Source organism: Sus scrofa, chromosome 16 (genome assembly GCF_054392235.1).
Source record: "Sus scrofa isolate SSC_HxYL_T2T_F1_AM1 chromosome 16, Sscrofa_HxYL_maternal_Yorkshire_Landrace_v2.0, whole genome shotgun sequence".
Lineage (NCBI taxonomy): Eukaryota > Metazoa > Chordata > Mammalia > Artiodactyla > Suidae > Sus > Sus scrofa.
In genome coordinates, this window is record NC_139398.1 from 86762011 (window position 1) to 86782915 (window position 20905).

General features: G+C 44.6%; 1 protein-coding gene across 2 annotated transcripts in view; it reads right to left on the bottom strand.

Moving 5' to 3' along the window:
• The window catches only part of ADCY2 (adenylate cyclase 2), a 426457-nt gene that overhangs the window by 315881 nt on the left and 89671 nt on the right, over positions 1–20905 (bottom strand). For both annotated transcript variants that reach the window (XR_014831042.1, XM_021077007.2), the window contains exon 3: positions 1896–2057. Coding sequence is in view for 1 of the 2 variants with exons in the window: in XM_021077007.2 (XP_020932666.2) it covers positions 1896–2057 (162 nt within the window). In the remaining variant the exon portion in view is untranslated. The remainder of the gene's footprint in view (positions 1–1895; positions 2058–20905) is intronic.

Sequence of the window (20905 nt, forward strand, 5' to 3'; positions counted from 1 at the left end):
TTCTCAAATATTTTTTTTTCTGTTATATCTGCACCAGCAGACACTTTATTCCTGAACGGGCAGAAGAGATCAGTACAAAATGTTCAAGAGGGGGAGTTCCCGCCATGGCTCAGCAGTAACACTTGTATCCATGAGGACGCAGGTTTGACTGGCCTCGCTCAGGGGGTTAAGGATCTGGCGTTGCCATGAGCTGTGTGTAGGTCACAGACACAGCTCGGATCTGGCATTGCTGTGGCTGTGGCGCAGACCAGCAGCTGTAGCCGCAACTGGACTCCTGGCCTGGGAACCTCCACATGCCGCAGGAGCAGCCCTAAAAAGACCAAAAAGGAAAAAAAAAATGATTGAGGGATGTGTTCCAGGGTAACCCTAAACCAGGAAGATGCTGTGAATGCCCCGATGCCTGTGTGACCAGGACTTTCCTACAGGGATTTTCGTAGTATAAGCTGATGGGGCCAGTTAGGTGCTCATTCCTAGAGAAAGCATGCCTATCACCCTGACCTGCATGTGACCGCCTGGGGCTGAGCTTAGTGGAAAAAGGGCACAAATGGGAGAGCAGAGAGATGCCCCATAAATACCCTCATAGGAGGCTCTGGAATGCAGAAACAAAGCAAGTAGAAGCTGGGACAGAGCTCGTGTGAAAAGGAACCCTTCTTCCACCTCTTCCCAGGCACAGCTGGATTGCTTCATCTTTTAATACAGCCCTCACCTTCTTTCACTTGATTAGTTATTGGCCGACCACTGCATGTGACTCTGGCACTGCACGTTCCTGGTCTATGTCTGCTCTGCTCAGTCACAGGAAACCCACGGGAGACATGGTTACCTCCACTTCCTGGAGGGGACACTTGTAAGTAATGTCCAAACAAGTTATGTGAAGCTGCAGCCCACTGCACCAAATCAGGGGCTACTGCCTAAGGATGCTTCCCAAATGCAGGTCCTTCAGGTTATTCTGAATGAACATTTGTTATGAGCGATGGGAGAGGAAGGTTGAGAACTGGGATCCCTAGAAAGCTTTCCAACTAAGAGCGATTACTACAGACCCAAGGGTAAGCCCCCAATTCCATCCAAGTTTCCAAATACAACACTTCATCAAGTGAATGACAAATTGATTTCTTAGACCTACAGGGCTCAGGTGGACCCACATCTAAAACCCCCTTTTCAACGACAGTGGCGGTGTCCTTCACAACGTCTTCTCTCAGCCCACTGCAATTTACACACTGGCAGCATTTGTTACATTTGATTCCAACACAGCAAAATAAAACACACTTTTTTTTTTTTGTACAAGTGACAAAGAGACCCTTAGGAAGTCTAAACCCCTGACCCTCAGGTTTCCGGATGTCCCTAATGGGAAATCAAATGACTTCTTAAATGCTTTGTAACTAATGAAGTAGAATGGCTTCACTGAAATGCCATTTATTAGTAAACCAAATCTGCCATTGTAACAGTTTTAAGAACTATGTTTCTATGTCCTTGGACTCATTAGAAGATAAAGAAATAGAGAAATCTTTTGTCCTCCATAAAGATAGGGTTTGGAATATCAAGGTAGAGAGAGATAGGGGAGAATTACAGATTTAATTGTGTAAGTTATTTCGCTCTAAAAATAAGAGTGCTAAATTATAATGCATAATAACAGCTTCTACCCATCAATCAGCAAAATGGAACTGCCATTTCTAATTTTCACTGTTGGTAATTGCTAAGCGACTGCTGGTTCTACTGGTTGGGTTGGGGCGGGGGGTTGGCTGGCTCCCCATTAGCAATTGGCAGAGTCAACATCAGAGAGCAGGCCTGGAGCACCTGCCAGGTGGCAGTCCACAGTCACACCCTGAGCAGGTGTGTGGTGCCTCCCACCCCTCTGAGGGCTGGGGAAGGTCACCATGCAGAGGTGGAGGTGCACCTACCTGCCAGACCAGGTGCTCCTTGGCCCCAGGCGTTGCAGACAGGCAGACGCTCAGCACGATGGTGTGGGAAGAGGAGGTGAGGACGCTGGCGATGATGGCATCTCTCATGTTGAAGGGCAGCATGGTGTACACCACAAAGATGATGAAGAGAAAGAAGGACACCTAGAGGTGGGGAAGAGACAGTGAGAGAGCATCCTGGGCGCCCAGCACTCCCCCTTCTCCCTCCCATTAGAGGCTGCACAGATGGCCATGAACTGAGCCACTTGAGCATAATATTATGACGGAACAAGAGGGCATGTTCAAACAAATCCACTGGGTTACAATAAAGGACTAACTAATGTGATGGAGGAGGGAAAAGGGTCTTTTTCAAAATTGGGGCATTTCCAGTTTGGGTATCCAAACCACTACAGACATTAGGTTAATCTGAGAACTTCATGGGTATGGAGGCAAAGCTGGTCCTAATCGCTCAGGGTTTTGAATCCGTACTTTAGAACACACATCGGGATTCTCTCAGTTCTCCATCAAACCATTTCATGAGACCCAGGGGTAGTGGATGGCTGTCATGTGCAGGCAGTTAGTGGAAGTAGATGCAGGGAGCAGAGACATGGAATTAACATGAGAAAACAGCTTAGAGATGGATGATTCTCCTGGAGTGAAAACAGTTTGACAGTTTTCCAAAGGTTACACATACAAATATCATATGACCCAGCAATTCCACTCCTAAACATATACCCTAGAGAATTGAAAACAAGTACTCAAAGGCAAGTAGACACATGTTCCTATCAGTACTATTCACAATATTCCAAAAGTGTAAACCACACAAATGTCCAGCAGTGGATGAATAGATAAATGCCTATGGTACATTCATACAATGGAATACTCTGCAGCCCTAAAAAAGAAGGAAGTACTGATACAGACTGCAATGTGGACAACCCTCTAAAACATTATGCTAAGTGAACAAAGCTAAAGAAAAGGACCCTATATGTATGATTCCATTTGTACAAAACATCCAGAACAAGTAAATTTATAGAGACACAAAACAGATTGATGGTTTTCAGAGGCTGGGCAAGGAGGAACGGGAAGTAACTGCACAGTAGAAAAAGTGCTTCCTCTGGGGTGATGGAAATGCTGTGGAACTAGATAGGGTTAGATGTTGTACACCACTGTGAATGCACTAAAAGCCAATGAGTTCTTTCCTTTAACGTGGCTAATTGATGTTATAGGAATGTCGCCCCAATAAAAAAAAAAAATCAGTGTGAAACAGCTTAAAGAAAGGTTTGGAATGGAAAAGAAAATGGTTTCGTAGATCATAAACAGGCCACTTTTGTTACAAAAGAAGGAGAGGCAGAAGAACATCAAGAAGGATAAAACGGTGATACATCACGTGTGAAAAGGACCGAGGTCAGATAAAAAGCAAGCATACGTGGCCTTTGGTGAGCTTCTGCCCACAGCATTTCCCTAAAAAAATAAGTTCGTCTAAGGAAAGTGCTTGTCCCACTTTCACAGCGTGACTCGGGTTACTGAATCCTCAAGCCCCACACAGCGGAAGGGACACGGGGACAGGGCACCTGCTGTTCTGCTGGGATGAGGGTGAGAGTTCGTGGGAAGGATGTGGGCAAAAGGGTCTGCTCTGGATTTAAAGAGAAGGAAGCCAGGGTGGAGCCTGGGTCCTTCCCCCCCCACCCCACCCCTGCCCCCTTAGCCACGGGAATCTGGACCGAGTGTTACAATCAAAGGGTAACTGGACATAGGCTCTCAAGCTGGGTTTGTCAGCCTCAGCAACCCGCCATCTACGGCTGGATAATTCTTCCTGGTGGACACTGTGCATCACTGGATGGTGAGTGGCGTGCCCGGCCTCTGCCCACTGGGTGCCAGGAATACCTCGCCTTCAAAATGGTGACAGTTGAAAAGGTCCCCAGCCACCGTCAAATGTATAGGAAGTAAGACCACTTCTGATTGAGAACCACTAAGCTGGAGAAAATTTTCTTGGAGGAATGAGAGAAACAAATGCCACGTAGTCACGGTTCACTGAGAAAATTAAATTTACTTTGGAATCTCTAATAGCCAGCAAACTTACAGGAAATATTTTCAATTAAGGTCTTAGTATGTCTACTTGTAGAATTTATGCCAAACGCTTATATCCTACAAGAGGTATTAAGTGAATATTTTCAGGTCTCGGAATTGACAATCAATTACGAAAGGAAACGTCTTTTACATATTTTTCTTCTAACACAAAAACCTTTAGCATCCCTTTGAAATTATTGCAACTTCTGAACAGCTTAATTTTGGACAGCTGTAAAACTCTAATATGATTTCAATTAATACATACTCTGAAAACATTTTGAGCTTTGAAGCGGAAGCAGGTTCAAAGCTAACATGCTTATCTACGGTCACCAAATGGAGACTAGAGGGGTTTGGTTTTCCAAATACGGCTGCTCGCATTGTGTTCCATTTCAGGTGAAAAAATGAAATTGTTAGTGGTCAATTAAGCAAGTCATACGCAATCAAGTTTTGGATTCCAGGGGCATTTCAGAGCAACATCTGGGGAGCTCAGCAAGGGTACCTGGGCAGCCTTCAGCAGATGGGGCGGTGAGGAACCAAGTCCAGTACAGTTTCAAGTGCTCCAGGAACAGTCAAGGACAGTCGCTTTTTATTAATCCCACAGGGCTCTCATTTTTTTTTTTTTTTTTTTTTTTTTAGCCTGCTTTCCAAAGCAACCTCAAATAGGGCCATATGTAAAACCAAGATGGGTTTGGCACATTGAAAAGATGTGATAAAGTTAGGCTCCAAAACATCAGATGCAGCTCTTGGGTTCCCACGTTACCATGGGGACGTTTCCACAACCAGATTCTCCTTGGATGTGTCTCTGTTCCGAGGCTGAAGAGAGAGCAGGATTGATCTGGTTCTGAGACCCTGTGCAGGAGCCCAAAAGAGCCGCATCTGAAGTGGCGGTACTCCTCCTGATAGGATGGTCTCTCTTAACTCTGGCCCAGCATCTGCCTTTTGCAAGCCGTGCTTGTCTTCCCGTTGAAGGTCTACTTGACCTTCAAGCTTCACAAGTTTCAAACCAACCAAGAGCTTCTCCTTTATGTTCTTAAACCGATTCTTCTTTGCTAACTCAATTCTGCTCACGATGCCTCGCTCTCCAAACAACTCTAGTGCAAAACAGCTGAGAATCACTTTTGACAACTTCACATACACACGTGAAATAATAAAAAGTCTTTGGAGGTCCCTAGTGACCTAGCAGTTAAGGATCCAGCATTGTCCCTGCAGTGGCTTAGGTCACTGCTGGGGTGTGCGTTTGATCCCTGGCCTGGGAACTCGTGCGTGATGCTAGCACGACCCAAACACCCAGATGTCTTCCGACTTGGGAACACCGGCATCTTGCATCTGTCAGGTCCGCTCTGCCTTCGCGTCCACCAGGCGGGCTCGGTACCTTTCCGTTTGGTAGAAGTAGGGTTCCACGCTTTCTCCCCTTCCTCCTTCCCCCCATCACGAGGACACCGAGGGTGCATCCTCCTCACTTCCGCCCATTCCATCCCCTCCTCCATGCTCCTGGCAATCCTTAAGACTCTCAAACGGCTCTAGTTTTCCTCTTTCTGGAAACAGGGTAGAAAGGCACTGAGCCCTTTAAATTAGGCGAGCCCATATGACTTACTGTGACAAAGGAAGCAGAAGTGACATGTGTCCTTTCTGGGTGGAAACTTTAAAAGCTAGAGCACAACTTGCCAAGTCCCTTTCCCTCCCTGACAGTCATGGAATTGTGACACTGGAGCGTCTCCCAGCCTTGGTCTCAAGGGCAGAGCAGAGCCCTCTGGCTGAGCCATACAGACCTGTGGACATAGGACAGAGCCATAACCCCTTGTGGGTAAGACCCGGGTCCCTGAGCCCAGCCTGGACTGGTACAAAGCTCTTACACACGTGTGTGTGCACACACACACAGGAGGTTTTACTGATGTGTTAAGTAAGATGCTTTGATATGCATTACTCTGCAATTTCCATTTATTTCTGAACTATATAGACACACCATAGGCATCTTTCCAAATCTACAGTCGTGACTACATTATTTTCTTTTACCAGCTGCAGAATATTCCACAGTTTCGGATGCACCACAATTTCCTTCCTGATGAAAGGAAGCCCTTCTCCATCTGTGGCAACAACACCCTTCCAATCACCTTTTCCCCCACACCGTCCTTTCTTTAATCCGGCCAACAGACAACTGTTGGACTTGTGACTTTGAATGCAAAGGTCTAGTGAGTTTTTCCTTTGGCTGAATATTTCCTCTGGCTTACGCCTGCACCCTGGTCACTTCTCTCCAAAGGCTCGTGTGATCACAGAGTAAAGTGGAAACCACGTGGCCTGGAGGTCAACCCTGTCTCCAAACTGACCTCTCCATCCCCACCCCCACCTTGCTCTGGAAGCAGCCTCTGCTCCAGCAACCCAGAGTCTTTCCCTGGCTGCAAGCATGGGGAGCTTGGCCCCAGATCTGCCATTCTGCAGCCTCTCTCCTCTTCTCACCTTGTTGAAATCTTGGCTCTTTCTAAGCCCAGTTTCAATACAAATTCTTATCATGTCTCCAACCCTCTCCAGCTGCTCCCCATCTCACACCGAGGCAGCTCCCAAGATCTGGCAACGTCCCACTCGTCCTAGGATGTGGTCCCCACTGCCTGTGTCCTCTGTCCCTTGCTGTGATCCATCCCTGATGGTCTCCTGGCTGTCTCTGGGGCCTGTCAGGGATGTTCATTCTCAGGAACTCTTTCCATGGACCCCAGCAGGTTCCCCCTCTCCACTCAAGTCTCTCATCAAGTATCAGTTCACCTACCAGACCTCATGAACCGCCCTGCACAAAACAGCACCTCCCGTTTCCACACCCTGGTACTTCTCACCTGCCTTACTCTCACCATAGCACTTAAGGTTCTGGGTTTATTTGCTAATCTTCTCCCTCCACCCAGGGAAGCTTAATGACATCAGCAGGTCAGGAACCTGATTCACTCGTAGCCAAGACCTGAAAGCCTAGGACCCCAATGTCTAAGCCATAGTAGGTAGACCATAAATATTTGTTGTCTGCATGAAACACTATTTCACATTCCAGTATGACTTAAACTACATCCACAGTATCACTATCTACTCATTAAATACATCTCTAAAAATATTCCTCATCTGCCTTGATCCAACTGGCCATTAACGACAGCCATACTGAGTTTTGAATGTTTATTTCTCTACGGATCAATCACATTCAAACTTAAATGAGTAGACATTTGTCTGATGCCCAGGGCAGGCAACAGGAGACACTGGATCAAACAGGAAATGGCCCCTGTTCTCAAGGAACCTCCTATGCTACCTCCAGGAGCCCTTGAGCTCTAGAGAAAAAAAAAAATCCTACTGTTTTAACATAAATACCCAAAACACCAAATTTTAATAAAAACTGCCCAAGGAAAAGACTGAATTCTTAAACAGATTGATCTAATTGAGCATTCTGGAAGGCAAGGTCTAAATTCAAAGCAAATATTTTCTCCTTGAATGCTATATTTCCACCCAAAAAGACTGATGATTTTGAGAATACTTACACAATTTACTAATTAGGGGCATTTCTAAAACTTTTTGGAAACATAAAGCTATTCAGCCAGAAATGTTCTTTAACTTTTAAAAAAATATGGAAATAACATTTACCTTTTCACCTAGATTAGTACTTCTTATTGTGCTCCATTTCTTTTACATTTATATTACTGAAGTACAATTGATTTACAATGTTGTGTTAATTTCTGCTGTACAGCAAAGGGATTAAGATATATATATATTTTTTCATATTATTTTCCATTGTGGTTTATCACAGGCTAGTGACTATAATTCCCTGTGCTATACAATCGGACCCTGCTGTTTATCCATTCTGTATATAATACTTGCACCTGCTACCCCCAAATTCCTAATCCAGCCCTCCCCCAATACCCTCTTATCTTGTTCCTTGATCATATTTACATAAAGATTACTTTGAGGAGTTCACTGCACTTGTGGTGCAGTGGAAAGGAATCTGACTAGGAACTATGAGGTTGTGGGTTCGATCCCTGGCTTCGGTCAGTGGGTTAAGGATCCAGCATTGCTGTGAGCTGTGGTATAGGTCACAGATGTAGCTCAGATCTGGCGTGGCTGTGGCTGTGGTGCAGGCCGGCAGCTGTAGCTCCAATCAGACCCATATCCTGGGAACCTCCACATTCCGTAGGTATGGCCCCAAAAAGAAAAAAAAAAAAAGATTATTTTGAATCACTGTCACCTTTTCTTGTGCAAATATCCCAACTGCGTAAACAGTTTCCCTTTGACCGGGGACTCCTCAGCCATACCTGAGTTCAGTGCTAAACCATCCGGGTGTATTCAGACGTCTTTGAGTGTCTGCTTATGATCACATCATCCTCTCTTTTCAAGTTTAACTTCCTCCCTTTCCCCTCTTTCTTCCTCCAGGTCCTCTCAGCAGGGAGAGGTTTATATCCATGTATCCAGATCTATCTCTATGTATATGTATACATACACACTTATATGGACATACAAAACATACTCCTATGCAGTCATTGCATGTGTGCATGGGCAGGCTGGGCCAAGTTCACATAGTTCCCCCCCACACACACTCAACTGGATTCCATCAAACCCCAGTTCTCCTGTTCCGGGGTCCAGTTAAGACGTCATCTCATCCCAGCTCAAAGACAGAGGCTTACCCACAAGGACTAATCAAGGGGAAAGATTGTCTCCAGCCTGACAGCCTCTCCAGGATACATATATGGATATAGATGAGTAATAGGAATATTATTAAGCCATGAAAAAGAAGGAATCTCTCCCCTTTAACAACATAGATGAAACCTGAAGTCATTATGCTAAGTGCACTAAGTCATACAGAGAAAGGCACTGCCGGTCCATTTATATATGGTACCACTTATACGTGGAATCCAAGAAAAAAGCCAACTTGCAGAAACAGAGTAGGATGAGCAGGGGCTGGGGGTGGAGAAATGGGGAGACGTTCGTCAAAAGGCACAGCCTCGCAGTTCCAAGAGGAGTAGGTCCTGGGGCCCGAAGCACAGCACGGTGTTTACAATTGACAACACTGTATTACATCCATCAACGTTGCTAAGAAACTAGATCTTAAATGTTCTCAGCACAGAAAAGATGGGACAGTTATGGGACATGACGGAGGTGTTAGCTACCACTATGGTGGTAAATAAATCAAAGTGATCTTCTAAAAGGTTCAAACCAACCGTGTCAGATTCTCACGCCAAGGGAACCAAGTCAGAAAGAGAAAGACAAACATCATATGATAGCATTTATATGTGGACTCTGAAATATGTCAGAAACGAACCTATCTACCGAACAGAAACAGACTCACAGGCATGGAGAACAGATTCGTGGTTGCCAAGGAGCAGGGGGGGGGATGGACTGGGAGTTTGGGGTTGGTAGATGCAAACTATGACACTGAGAATGGATATGGAATGAGGTCCTGCTGTACAGCACAGGGAACTCTATCCAGTCTCTTGGGAGAGACCATGATGGAAGATAATATGAGAAAAAGAACGCATAAATATGTACGACTGGGTCACTTGCTGTACGGCAGAAAGTGGCACAACATTGTAAATCAACCATACTTAAAAAAAAAAAAAAAAAGACTCTGTCACTCCTTCTGTGTTTATATCCCACCACTGGCTTTCCATCACCCAGAAAAAATTCAAAGTCCCATTGCGCCCATAAGCATTCTTCCTGTTCTGGACTGGTTGACAGCTCCAGTATCCTCTCTCGTCAACTCCCATCACCCCGTGTTCATGGTGCCTCCATACTCGCCCTCTTCATGGTCTTCCAACAACCTCAGGGCCTTTGCACTTTCTGTTTCTGCCCCAAATACTCTTCCTTGGATGTCCCTTGGCCAGCTTTTTGTCATCCATGGTTTAAAGCTCAAACATCACTGCCCAGGAAGAAACCCACCAACCCCCATCTAAAATACCAACCCCCTGACTCATCCTCTAGCTAATCACCCTGCTTAATGTCTTCTTCTTCTTATTGGAACTAGAATGTTTACTTTTATATTTTCCCAATTTTATTTTCTGTCTTTCTCCATACAAATGTAGGCTCCAGGGGGACAAGGACCCTGGATGGGCCTGAACTAGTACCTGGTACATAAAGATCTCAACAAACAGGTGCTGAAGGAAAGAAGGAAGGAAACATTTCATGTGCAATTACAGATAGAAGTTAGGAGTGAGGAAGATGAGAAAAGAGGTTGACTAAAGGTATGGGCTTGGTGACGTGTTCGTCAGGGGTGTGAGCTTGGCTCTGCAGACTCGCATTAACCCCCACCAGCCTGTGCAGCACGATGGATGGATGATGCTGTTTTATCCCAACTCATCCGAACCTCTTGTCAGTGACGATGACAACGGAGAGGAGGACAGCATCCCAGAGACACATTCACCATTGTGAGACCCTGTTTTGGAGCTGGTCAGGAACACGAAACCGGCTTCTTAGACTCAACTGATGCTCTGGGTGTTTGCTCACCTGTGAGTGTCTGATGGCTTCTCCCCAGTTCCTTACTGGTCCAAGATGACTGTCCCTCAGGCTGTGGGAGGCACAGCCTCCTTAGCACTGATGTCCCTGGACCAGTAACGACCCTGAATTCTCTCTCGCTTTGTGGAGCTCAGATCCAACGGTGGGCCTTGCACCCGAGCTTGGCCTCACCTGGGAGCTTGTGAGAAATGTGTGCTCTTGAGTCCACCGAACGTTCATGGAACCTGACTTTGTCTTCTCACCCTGCTCCCAGGTCGTGCGCCACCTGGCCTGGGACCCACACAGATCTGACGGGCTCTGGCTGCATTCAGCGGTCAGCGTTCCTCTCTCCTCTGTGGCAAGGACTCCAGAGAGTGTCCAGTATGCCAACCAGATGGCTACACAGGGCAAGGGAGAGGGAGTCACCTCTGCCACACGGCTCTAATCAAAAGTCTGGTGCGAAACAGACACTGAGTTAACAACTCAGTCAACTATGAAGAATAAATTATTCATCTTTGACTTGGTTATTAGATCTTATTTCTTGAAGCCTCCAGACACATTTTATTTATTTGTTTGTTTGTTTATTTATGTATTTAAATTTTCAGCCACACTGTGGCACATGGAAGTTCCTGGGCCAGGGACTGTGACCAATGCCACAAGCTGCTGCAACAGCTTAACACACTGCACTCCAGCAGGACCTCCAGATCAATTTGATTTTTAAAAAAGACCAATCTAAAAATTTATTTAGAGAGTTCCCACCATGGCTCAGTGGTTATGAACCCGACTAGTGTCTGTGAGGATTCGGATTCAATCCCTGGCCTTGCTCCGTGGGTTAAGGATCCGGCGTTGCCATGAGCTGTGGTGTAGGTCGCAGACGGGGCTCAGATCTTGCGTTGCTGTGGCTGTGGCGTAGGCTGGCAGCTGCAGCTCCAATTTGACCCCTAGCCTGGGAACTTCCATATGCCCAGGGTACGGCCCTAAAAAAGCAAAAAACAAACAAAAAAAATTTTTTAAATAAACAATTACCTATTTCCAGCATCATTTCTCCTAAAAAAGTAAAAAGACCCAGACCAACAAGAAGAGATGACAGGTAACATCAGGGCCACCTGACACACCTTACTCCGTGGGGTCTCTGCCCCATTCTGCTGTTTCCAGTTTCTGGATGGGAGCAGTTGTTTCAGAGGAAGGTAAGGAACTAACTGTCCATCTGAGTCATCAAATAGTATCTCTCGTGTAAGTCTGAATAGTTCAAGTAGAACTATGTCTTTCTTCCTAGGAAAAATACACTTAGAAATTCTCAGAAATTAACGTGATGCCATTCCAAAGCATCCTTCATCACCATAATTTCAAGATCAAAACTCAGGGACACCTTGAAGACTCCGTGACAGAAAAGATTTCATTTTGCTTCCACATTTCCTGAATATCACCTCTATCTTTACAGAACCCGAAAACATTTCTCCAAGTGTTATATTATCAAGGGGAAGAATACATATTATGTTCTTTGACGGAAAGCCTGGGCTCCAAAGGAGTAATGATAAAATCATGAATCACTGGGTAGTTTTCATTCTCCTCCTGAAGATGTTATTCAGAGTTAGAGAGATTGATGATGGAATCAGAGGTAAAACAATACTGTTCACTGTGCCTTTTTTAATTTAAAATAGGTGGGAGGTATATCATACATTTTAAAAAGCTTGAAAAAAAGAAAATAGTAGGATGTTAAAAAAAAAAAATCTCCTAGGAGAACAAAGGCTGCTTCCATCTTTACCAGCTCTCTGCCTGTCCAAACCCTTAGCCTCTACTCCGAATCTATGATGACCAATACAGTTCCCAGGATTCCTTTCCACGGTCCCTTCCCTTCCTCCTGTTCCCCGTTTGGTCCTGGGTATCCATCTTCCTATATGTGTCATCTCCCTTTCTTCATCACCCACACACTCAGGTATACAAGGCATTTGGTGAGCTAGCATGGACGATACGGGGTCCCCGTTCTTAAGACACTTGATATCCCTTGGAGTGAAGGCCAGTTTCCAAACTTGTCTATTTGTTTCCTGTTCTTCCTTTTCCCTCCTCATACTCACATAAAGACAGCAGCATCTGTCTGTAAGTGGGATTTGCTTAGAGTTAAAAGTCCGTAAACTTTCCACTAGTAATTAGAAAACTACTATGTCTGAATGTAGGCTACCATCTCATGATGAGAACATTGAAACTGTGTTCCCTGGGCCTGAAAAAATAGTGTAGGGTCCCCACATGATGCTCCTGTTTCCCAGAGGACCTCTCCAGATTTTTAAGGATGTGTTTTGGATGGTCATCACTTGGTCCAGGTAAAAATGAGAACATAAGGCACTCTTGAACTTTGCTCAGTTAGACGCAGTGTCCCGGTGTGGGAGATGTGATGGGATACGGTATCTCCCTAAGAATTTCTTCTCACCTTGCCCCCACCATGGAAACAAGACGGAGTAACGTCCCTACGCCACCGACTTTGGACTTGGTCATGAGACTTACTCTGAGCCATGGGACATGAGCTTAAGTGAGAGCATGCCAGCTCAGAACAAGGCTTTCAGAGACCTCAATTCACATTCCCGCCTGCCCTCCTGGAGTTCTGAGAAGGGCATGGTCCAGAAAGACACATGTCTTTCAACTGGGTCTGGATTAAAAACATATGGGGCATATCTGGACCCAAGACAAAGTCTGGAACATACCCTACCTGCTGAGCTTGCGTAGGGGAAAGAGAGATCAGACATATTCAGCCAACCTGCAGACTAGTTAGTGAGGATGAACGAGAAGACATGTTAGTACTGCTACAAGCCACTTGGACTTGGGGGCTGCTTGTTATTCAGCATTATCAAGCAGAAACCTGACTAATGTAGCACTTGGTATCAGAAGCGATGTGCTGCTCCCATGAAAACCTAAAATAGAAGTTGTTGCCTTTGGGAAGCCCAAGGATTTATTATAAGGCACCTACAAAATGGTAACCTTTTGGCAAAATAATTGCTAAGCATAGCTTTGAAGAAGGCCATTTACCAAAATACCCATGCTTAAGGTCTTGGAATTGCATGATAAAGTCTTTAGAAATAGTAGAAAAAGAACTAAGAAAAAGTGAAGCATTCCAAGAAATATCTTGGAACCAGAAAGAACATTATCCAACCTAAAATTAATATTTTGACTATCTCAAAATAACTTTACGAACAGGATTTACTGACAAGTATTTTCTTATTTTACAGTTAGAAAAAGCAAGGTGCTGAGGGGTTAAGCATTTTGTCCAAAGTCAAAAAGCAGCATAAAAACAAGCCATGATCTCCTATGAAAGCTAAAACATTATTTTACCTTAATCCCCAAAGGCTAACAGGGCAACATGAGGTGAGAGTCTCTCAGTGTGCAGAGCATTCACGTTAATCAAAATAACAAGAACCCGAAGAACCCACCTCCTCTACCAAAACAGCTTGTTCCACCACCAGGAAGTCCTTTTCCTTCAAGACTATTTTTTTCTCACCAAATGCAAAGAAAAAAAATTAGCAAGTTCACTTGGAAGCAATCAGGCAAAATGCTGTCTATTAGAAATTGTCCACTCATTATTTTTTCTTGTTACATGATTAGGAAAAAATAATGTGCTCTTTGATAATCTTTTCATTTTTTTTTCCAGAAGGTGGTAAATAGCTTTCTATTTTCTGAGCTTAGATTTTTTTTTATTTCATAAAGATTTTTATTTTTTCCACTATAGCTGGTTTACAGTGTTCCATCAATTTTCTACTGCACAGCAAAGTGACCCAGTCATGCGTACATGTATACATTCTTTTTTCTCACATTATCAGGCTCCATCACAAGTGACCAGAGTTCCCAGTGCTACACAGCAGGATCCCATTGCTTATCCATGCCATAGTCTGCATCTATTAATCCCAAACTCCAGTCCGTTCCACTCCCTCCCCCTCCCCCTTGGCGACCACAAGTCTGTTCTCCACGTCCATGAGTTTCTTTTCCGTGGAAAGGTGCATTTGTGCCGTATATTAAATCCCAGATATAAGTGATATCACGTGGTATTTGTCTCTGTCTTTCTGACTTACTTCACTTAGTATGAGTCTCCAAGCTTAGATTTTAGAAAAGTGCCTCTCTGAACATTTTCATCTCTCCATGCCACCCCCCCCTCCCATTGTGGGGACCAGAGCAGACCAGGACCAGGAGGCCACCCCTCAAGTGACAAACTTCCCATTCTCCCAATCTGGCCAGTGGGACAGTCAATAACCACAGACCACACACTGAGCCTTTCTGACTGCGAGTGAATCAACTTCAAGTTCGTTAACTTCCAGATTTAAGTGACACAACACACTGCCGTGAAATCAGCACTGATTCTGAGGTCACGTGTTCAAAGACAGTGACAGCCTTGAGTGGCTAATGCGACAAAACACACAGCAAGGCACTTCTACTCTCAGGAATCTCAAGGATTACTTAAAATAAGACTATGCAGACAAGCCCATTCACACAATGAATCAATCACATGAGACAGTATGAGACAGTATCCCAGCTCCTCTAAACCAGCTGTATGGGTGAAAATAACTGCAGACTTAATTTATCTTTCTTTTTCTATTCAAATGTCAGCTCTTCCATTCTACCTGGACCTGAAGCCCTCATGGAACCAGGATAAGGTCTTCACTGTTTGTGTTCCCAGTTGTGTGTATGTGTGAATATATACATTTATATATATAAATACACACACACACACACACACATAAACTTTAAATCACTGGCTTATCTATAGAAACTCCCCAAAATGCTCTGCCATACTTTATGTGCATGAGCTAGCTATGTTTTTCAGAGTACATTATCTTTTTTTAAATTTTGTTTTCTTTGTTTACATTCCTCCAGTTGTTTAGACAAACGCATTACTGAGGAGTCGGCAGCGTGCTAGGCTGACTCTATCGCTAATGGGCTGTTCCATAAGCGAGTACGAATTTAAATCTACTTCTGAAAAGAAAAATATTGCTGTACGACACCACTGGGAAAAGCAGTATCACCACTTCAACAACAGGGAGGCTTCGGAGAAGAAACGATATCCTGGAAAATCACTTTGAAAGATAATGTTTTAGAAGAACAAAAAAAACCCCAGTAAGGTCCTCATAAAAAAAATAAAGTGTTATGTAAAAGGGCTTTTATTTATACTCACTGTTTTGGTCTTTATGAATATTCATGCCCATACTCGTTGGAGACATTATATTTATTTAATTTGAGAGGCCAGTGCCTCAGATGAGAAAAACTCTTGCGGGAAAATGAGTGAATTATTCATCTCAAAACAAATATTGTTTTGAGACTCTGTTTTATACTTGTGTATTCAGCAGCCACATAAGCCAGCACCCACTGGCGTGGTCTGTACAACAGGGTTTTATCGCAAAAGGACCCGCCAAGTGCTGAATGCCTTGGTTTGCCTTTTCTCTCATTCTGACAGAGGAAAAGCTCAGAAGGCAGAATGCATATCCTTGAGCTGTCAAAGGAATTATTTTAGGGTCTGCGTTGGCTCCGTGGGACTTTCAAGGCTGGAATTACACAACTTCCTGCCACAGCTCTTGACTCCAAGCATCAGCATGGGAGCTGCCCAAATTCTTCATGGTCCCTCCTATTGGTCAGTCTTCTGAGCAGGTCTGTTCCACAGCCATAATTTCACTCTTGAACAACCGAGCTACTTTACCAGGCTCTTTTTATTATTATTATTATTATTACTATTATTGGCCACACCCATGGCATATGGAAGTTTTTCCAACCCAGGATCGAATCTGAGCCGTACCTGCAACCTACGTCACAGCTGCGGCCAAACCAGGTCCTTAACTCACTTCGCCAGGTCCGGGATCGAACACACGCCTTGACAGTGACCTCAGCCTCTGCAGCGATAATGTTGGACCTTCACTCGCTGCACCACAGCAGGAATGCCTCTTTTTGTTATTATTCTTTCATAGAAGTAAAGCCACCTGTCTCAGCAACAGTCGCCTCACGTTTCTGTGGCACATCGTGCTTTGCCCAGGGTCTGGTCCTTCTAAGGATTATTTTAAAGTTTCGGGACTATTAAGTTTGGGGCTTATGTCACACTTTTATGACATATTTAAAGAAACCTGATTCCATCATCAGTATCATGAAAACCAACAAAAAACTAGACACTTTAACAGGATTTGACTCACTCGAAATCACTTCAAAGACAACGAAGCACCATACTTACTTCTGGCTGAACAGTATTTATTTTTGAAGGTAACACCCCAATTACTACCAAAATATTAGTAACTGCACATAAATTCTCGTTTACATATGCAAAGTGTTCCAGAAAGTAATCCTAACCAGACAAAATGGGGAAATGTCACACTCTGGATATTTTCATAATTCTATCACATGAAAATGCCTATGTTGAACTCAACGTGACAGGTTTTTTGTTTGTTTCGGTTGTGATTTTTGGTTTTTGTGTCTGTACCCATGGCATATGGAAGTTCCCAGGCCAGGGATTGAATCCTCACCACAGCAGTGACCCTAGCCACAGCAATGGCAAGGCTGGATCCTTAACCCACTAAGCCATCGGGAACCTCCTCAACAGGCTTTATTTAAAGGAATAGGCCATTCCAGATTATGTAAAAATTGCTATTTGGATCTGTGTTCCAGTCTAGTTCAGTTTTTTTCCTGGTTCATAACTGACTTGGGCACTGTCCTTTAGTAAGTGGGTTCCTTGATCTGAGAGGTGGAATGCCAGGTAAATGAAATCAGGAAAAGGGCATTGCGTCAGAATGGCATAAGCTGATGCTGTTTCCAAGAGGCTAAGTGTTTTCTCTCAAATCCAGAAGCCAAGGCAACTGAGACAGAGCTTCACATAAAAGCACATCTACACCAAAGACACAGCCACAGCTTTCATAAACTTGCTTTTCATTGTTTTTTTTTTTTTTTTCTTTTCATGGCTTGTAAATGCCCATGAAGAGCAAACACGGGGAAAGCAAACGAGTTTGTGCTGCTCGTTGAATAAACGCATATTCTCATCATGCTGTTCTCCCCCTTCTTGAAATACCACCTCGACCTTAAAAAACATAACAGGCTCAATTAGGATTGTTCTCCAGGGCTTGTCCCTAGTCTACTGCTAGGCTGACAGGTCCTATCGCGGTGCCCACGTGCACAATGGCGCCCTCCTCTCAATTCTGCGAGGCTTCCCCAGGGGGTACCATGTGGCCCTCCTCTTGATGTTCACAGTCACTGCACAGCCTGCGTAGCTTGGGCACAACCCTAGGAGGCAGGGTCATCTCATGGATAAGGAAACCCAGGCACAGACAGAGGAAGCACTTGCCCAGGTCCATGCTAACAGCAGGTGGCAGAACGTGGGTTGAAACCCCACCCCGGGAGTCGGGCACCAGAGTCTGCGTCGCTCCCCTCGCTAGCCTCTGATCACAGCTCCACACCAGACCGCAGCTACTGAACTGACCTGACTGGAGGACCAAGCCCGTCTTGGAGTAATAGAGGTACGAAAAATATTTCCTATCGTCTCCTATGCATAGTGACTTGTATATGCACCTGCTGTGAGGCACTTGTAATTACCAAGTATTTCACCCTAGTATGTAATCAATGGCATACATCTCAGACAGGTACCATATCTCAGGAGGAGACTTTTAAGAACAAAGAAAAGCCCCTAAGACAATGTCACAAATCCAGGAGAAATCAAGAAACTACTATTTTGGGCAAAGATGAGGTCTAATGAGGTCAAGTGTCCTTTCTTTATTTGTTCATTAAGCACCTACTGTGTGTTGGGCCCCTTGTTCCAACATGATGCAGCAGAGGGCAAAGGGCACCTTGTCCTGCTCTTAGGGAGTTAGACCCCCTCAGGGACCAAATAAACAGGCGACTCTGACTCGGGGGACAGGTGCTTATAGGTGATACTCAGGGGCTGCCACAGAAACCCAGACAGGGGGCAGCTTTATCCCCGAGAAGAGCAAGCAGGGAGAGGGGACCATGTGGAAAAGCCTGGAGGTGACGCAGATTAGTCACACAAAGTGATTTTGGTCTACTGGTTTCCAAGCCCTGTGCTGGATCATTTTAATTGAGCCAAGCCGTCAATACATTGCCACTTCTCAGTGAAAGCCTGTTTAGACCAGGGCCGCTTACTCCTTTCCTCAAAGCGCCTAAGAACCCACTAGAAATGTGATGGGTAAATGAAACCAGAAGAGTCACACAAAACCTGAGCTCCCCATTCAGTTGTCCCTCATGGGTCCACAGCTGAATGATCGCCAAGCCCTGCTTCCTCTGTCTTTCCCCTGCACTGCGTCTTCCCCCTGGACCCATCGGTCTCAGAGGCCATGCTCTCGGGCTGGAGTCAGAAGGCAGGTGACTTGATGCCGAGGATGCAGGTGGCCCACAGCCTGCCCCCGCCAGCTGGGAAACTGTGGGAACAAAGGTGACCTGTAGGTGAGAAAGGCCGCCTGAGAGAGCAGGTCCATTCTCCACTCTTTCCTGGGGGAGGCTGGATCATTCCTGGCTAATGAGAATGCCCAGAGCAGGGGCTTCTGCACGGCCGGACACTTGGGGTTCTGGATGCTTCCCTGCCTTAATGTCAGGGTCCTGGTACAGGGAACCAGAGGGATGGCAGGAGTTCCGTTCCAGTGTGCTGTGGGTGGGCTTGAGGATGGATAACCATTTCCTTTTCTATTATTGCTGCAGGTTTTCAGGAAATGTGGACTGAAATTCCGTCCTGCAATGACACGTGGGCATCAGAACCAGGAACTGGGGGGAAGCGCTTTAGCCATCCGCCAGCCTGGCCCCTTCTCCAGTAACCTGGCTCCCATGCCTGGGTGGACCCACCATGCTGAAGCAGTGCCTCATCTACCGAGGGTACCCCCAGAGGAGTGGGGGGCTCTGTGAGTTTAAATGATGCCATCACATGGTGTGAAGGCACGGACAGGGGCCGTGTATCTCTGTCCTGCTCTGTGAATCTTCCCGCTGATGGACAAGGCAGGCATGGTCCTGCAGGCCCTGGAGACTGAAGGTGGGCTCAAAGCAGAATGGGACTCTCCAACAGTCCACACCTGCATTCCCTCGCTCTGTTTGTTTGTCCTTTGGAAGAGGATTTCAAGCCATTTTAGTATAAGCGTCTAAAAAGAAAGGCGCCTCATTCTCTCTGGGTCGGGAGAGTGTGAACGTCTATTTGATCATTTCACTAAGTCGCTCACCAACTCCTGTGTTTCGTAACACTTACTTTATTCTATCTCAAAACCACTTATTTTTTTCTCAAACCAGATCAGATTATTAAAAAGCATATAACTTGACTTTACAAAGATCCATGATTCTGATCAAAAAGCATCTATCTTTATGAAGTCATTTCCATTAAATAGTAACATTATTTTATGGCTTAGAGTTGTTCATTTTTTGGAAATTCTTCTGTACATTTAAGTGTTGAGCTATTTGCCTAGAAGGATGGACAGGAGCGCTATGGAACCAGCCAAATTTCACATCAGCTTATACCATCCTCTTGTTGACATGGAAGCAGATACTAGAATCAGCACTAAATGAACCATCACATCAAGACTCCAAGCAGGGAAGAAAGTGGAGACATTCATTTTTTAGAAAAAAGATCTTATATAAAATGTAGCTATTACTCATGAATCAAACATTAAAAAGATGTTGAAAGTTTTCTGTAAGAACACACATAAAGGCAGCATTTCTTAAGCCTGTTGTTGTTGTTAATAGCTTCCTGTGCTGTGCAAATCTTTTTAGTTTGATGTAGTCCCATTTGTTTATTTTTCCTTTTGTTTCCCTTGACTGAGCAAGCAGATCCAAAATACTACTATAAAGACAGATGCCAAAGAGCTTACGGCCTATTTTTTCCTCTAGAAGCTTTATGATTTGAGGTCTTACATTTAAGTCTTTCGCTTATCTTGAATTCACTTTTGTATGTAGTATGAGAGAGTAGTCCAGTTTCATTCTTTTGTATGCAGCTGTCCAGTTTTTCCAACACCATTTTTGAAAAGGCTGTCTTTTCTCCATTGTATATTCTTGTCTCCTTTGTCCGAAGTTAATTGTCCAAAGAAATGTGGGTTCATTTCTGAGTTCTCTGTTCTGTTCCATTGATCTGTGTGTCTGCTCTGGTGCCAGTACCATACTATGGAGACGATGTAGCAGAGTTTGCAATCAGAGACCATGACACTCTAGCTTTGTTTTTCTTTTTCAAGGCTGCTTTGTCTATTCAGGATCTTCTGTGTTTCCATACAAATTTTAGAATTATGTGTTCCAGTTTTGAGAGACATTCTTTTGGTATTTTGATAGAGATTGCATTGAGTCTGTGGATCACCTTGGTGATACGGTCATTTTAACAATATTGATTCTTCCAGGCCATGAACACAATCTATCTTTCTGGTTTTTGTTGTCTTCAGTTTCTTTCATCAGTGTCTTAAGGTTACCCAAGTTCAGGTCTTTTACTCCCTTAGATTTATTCCCAGATGTTTTATTCTTTACGATGCAATTGTAGATGGGATTATTTTGTTAATTTCTCCTTCTGAGAGCTCCAA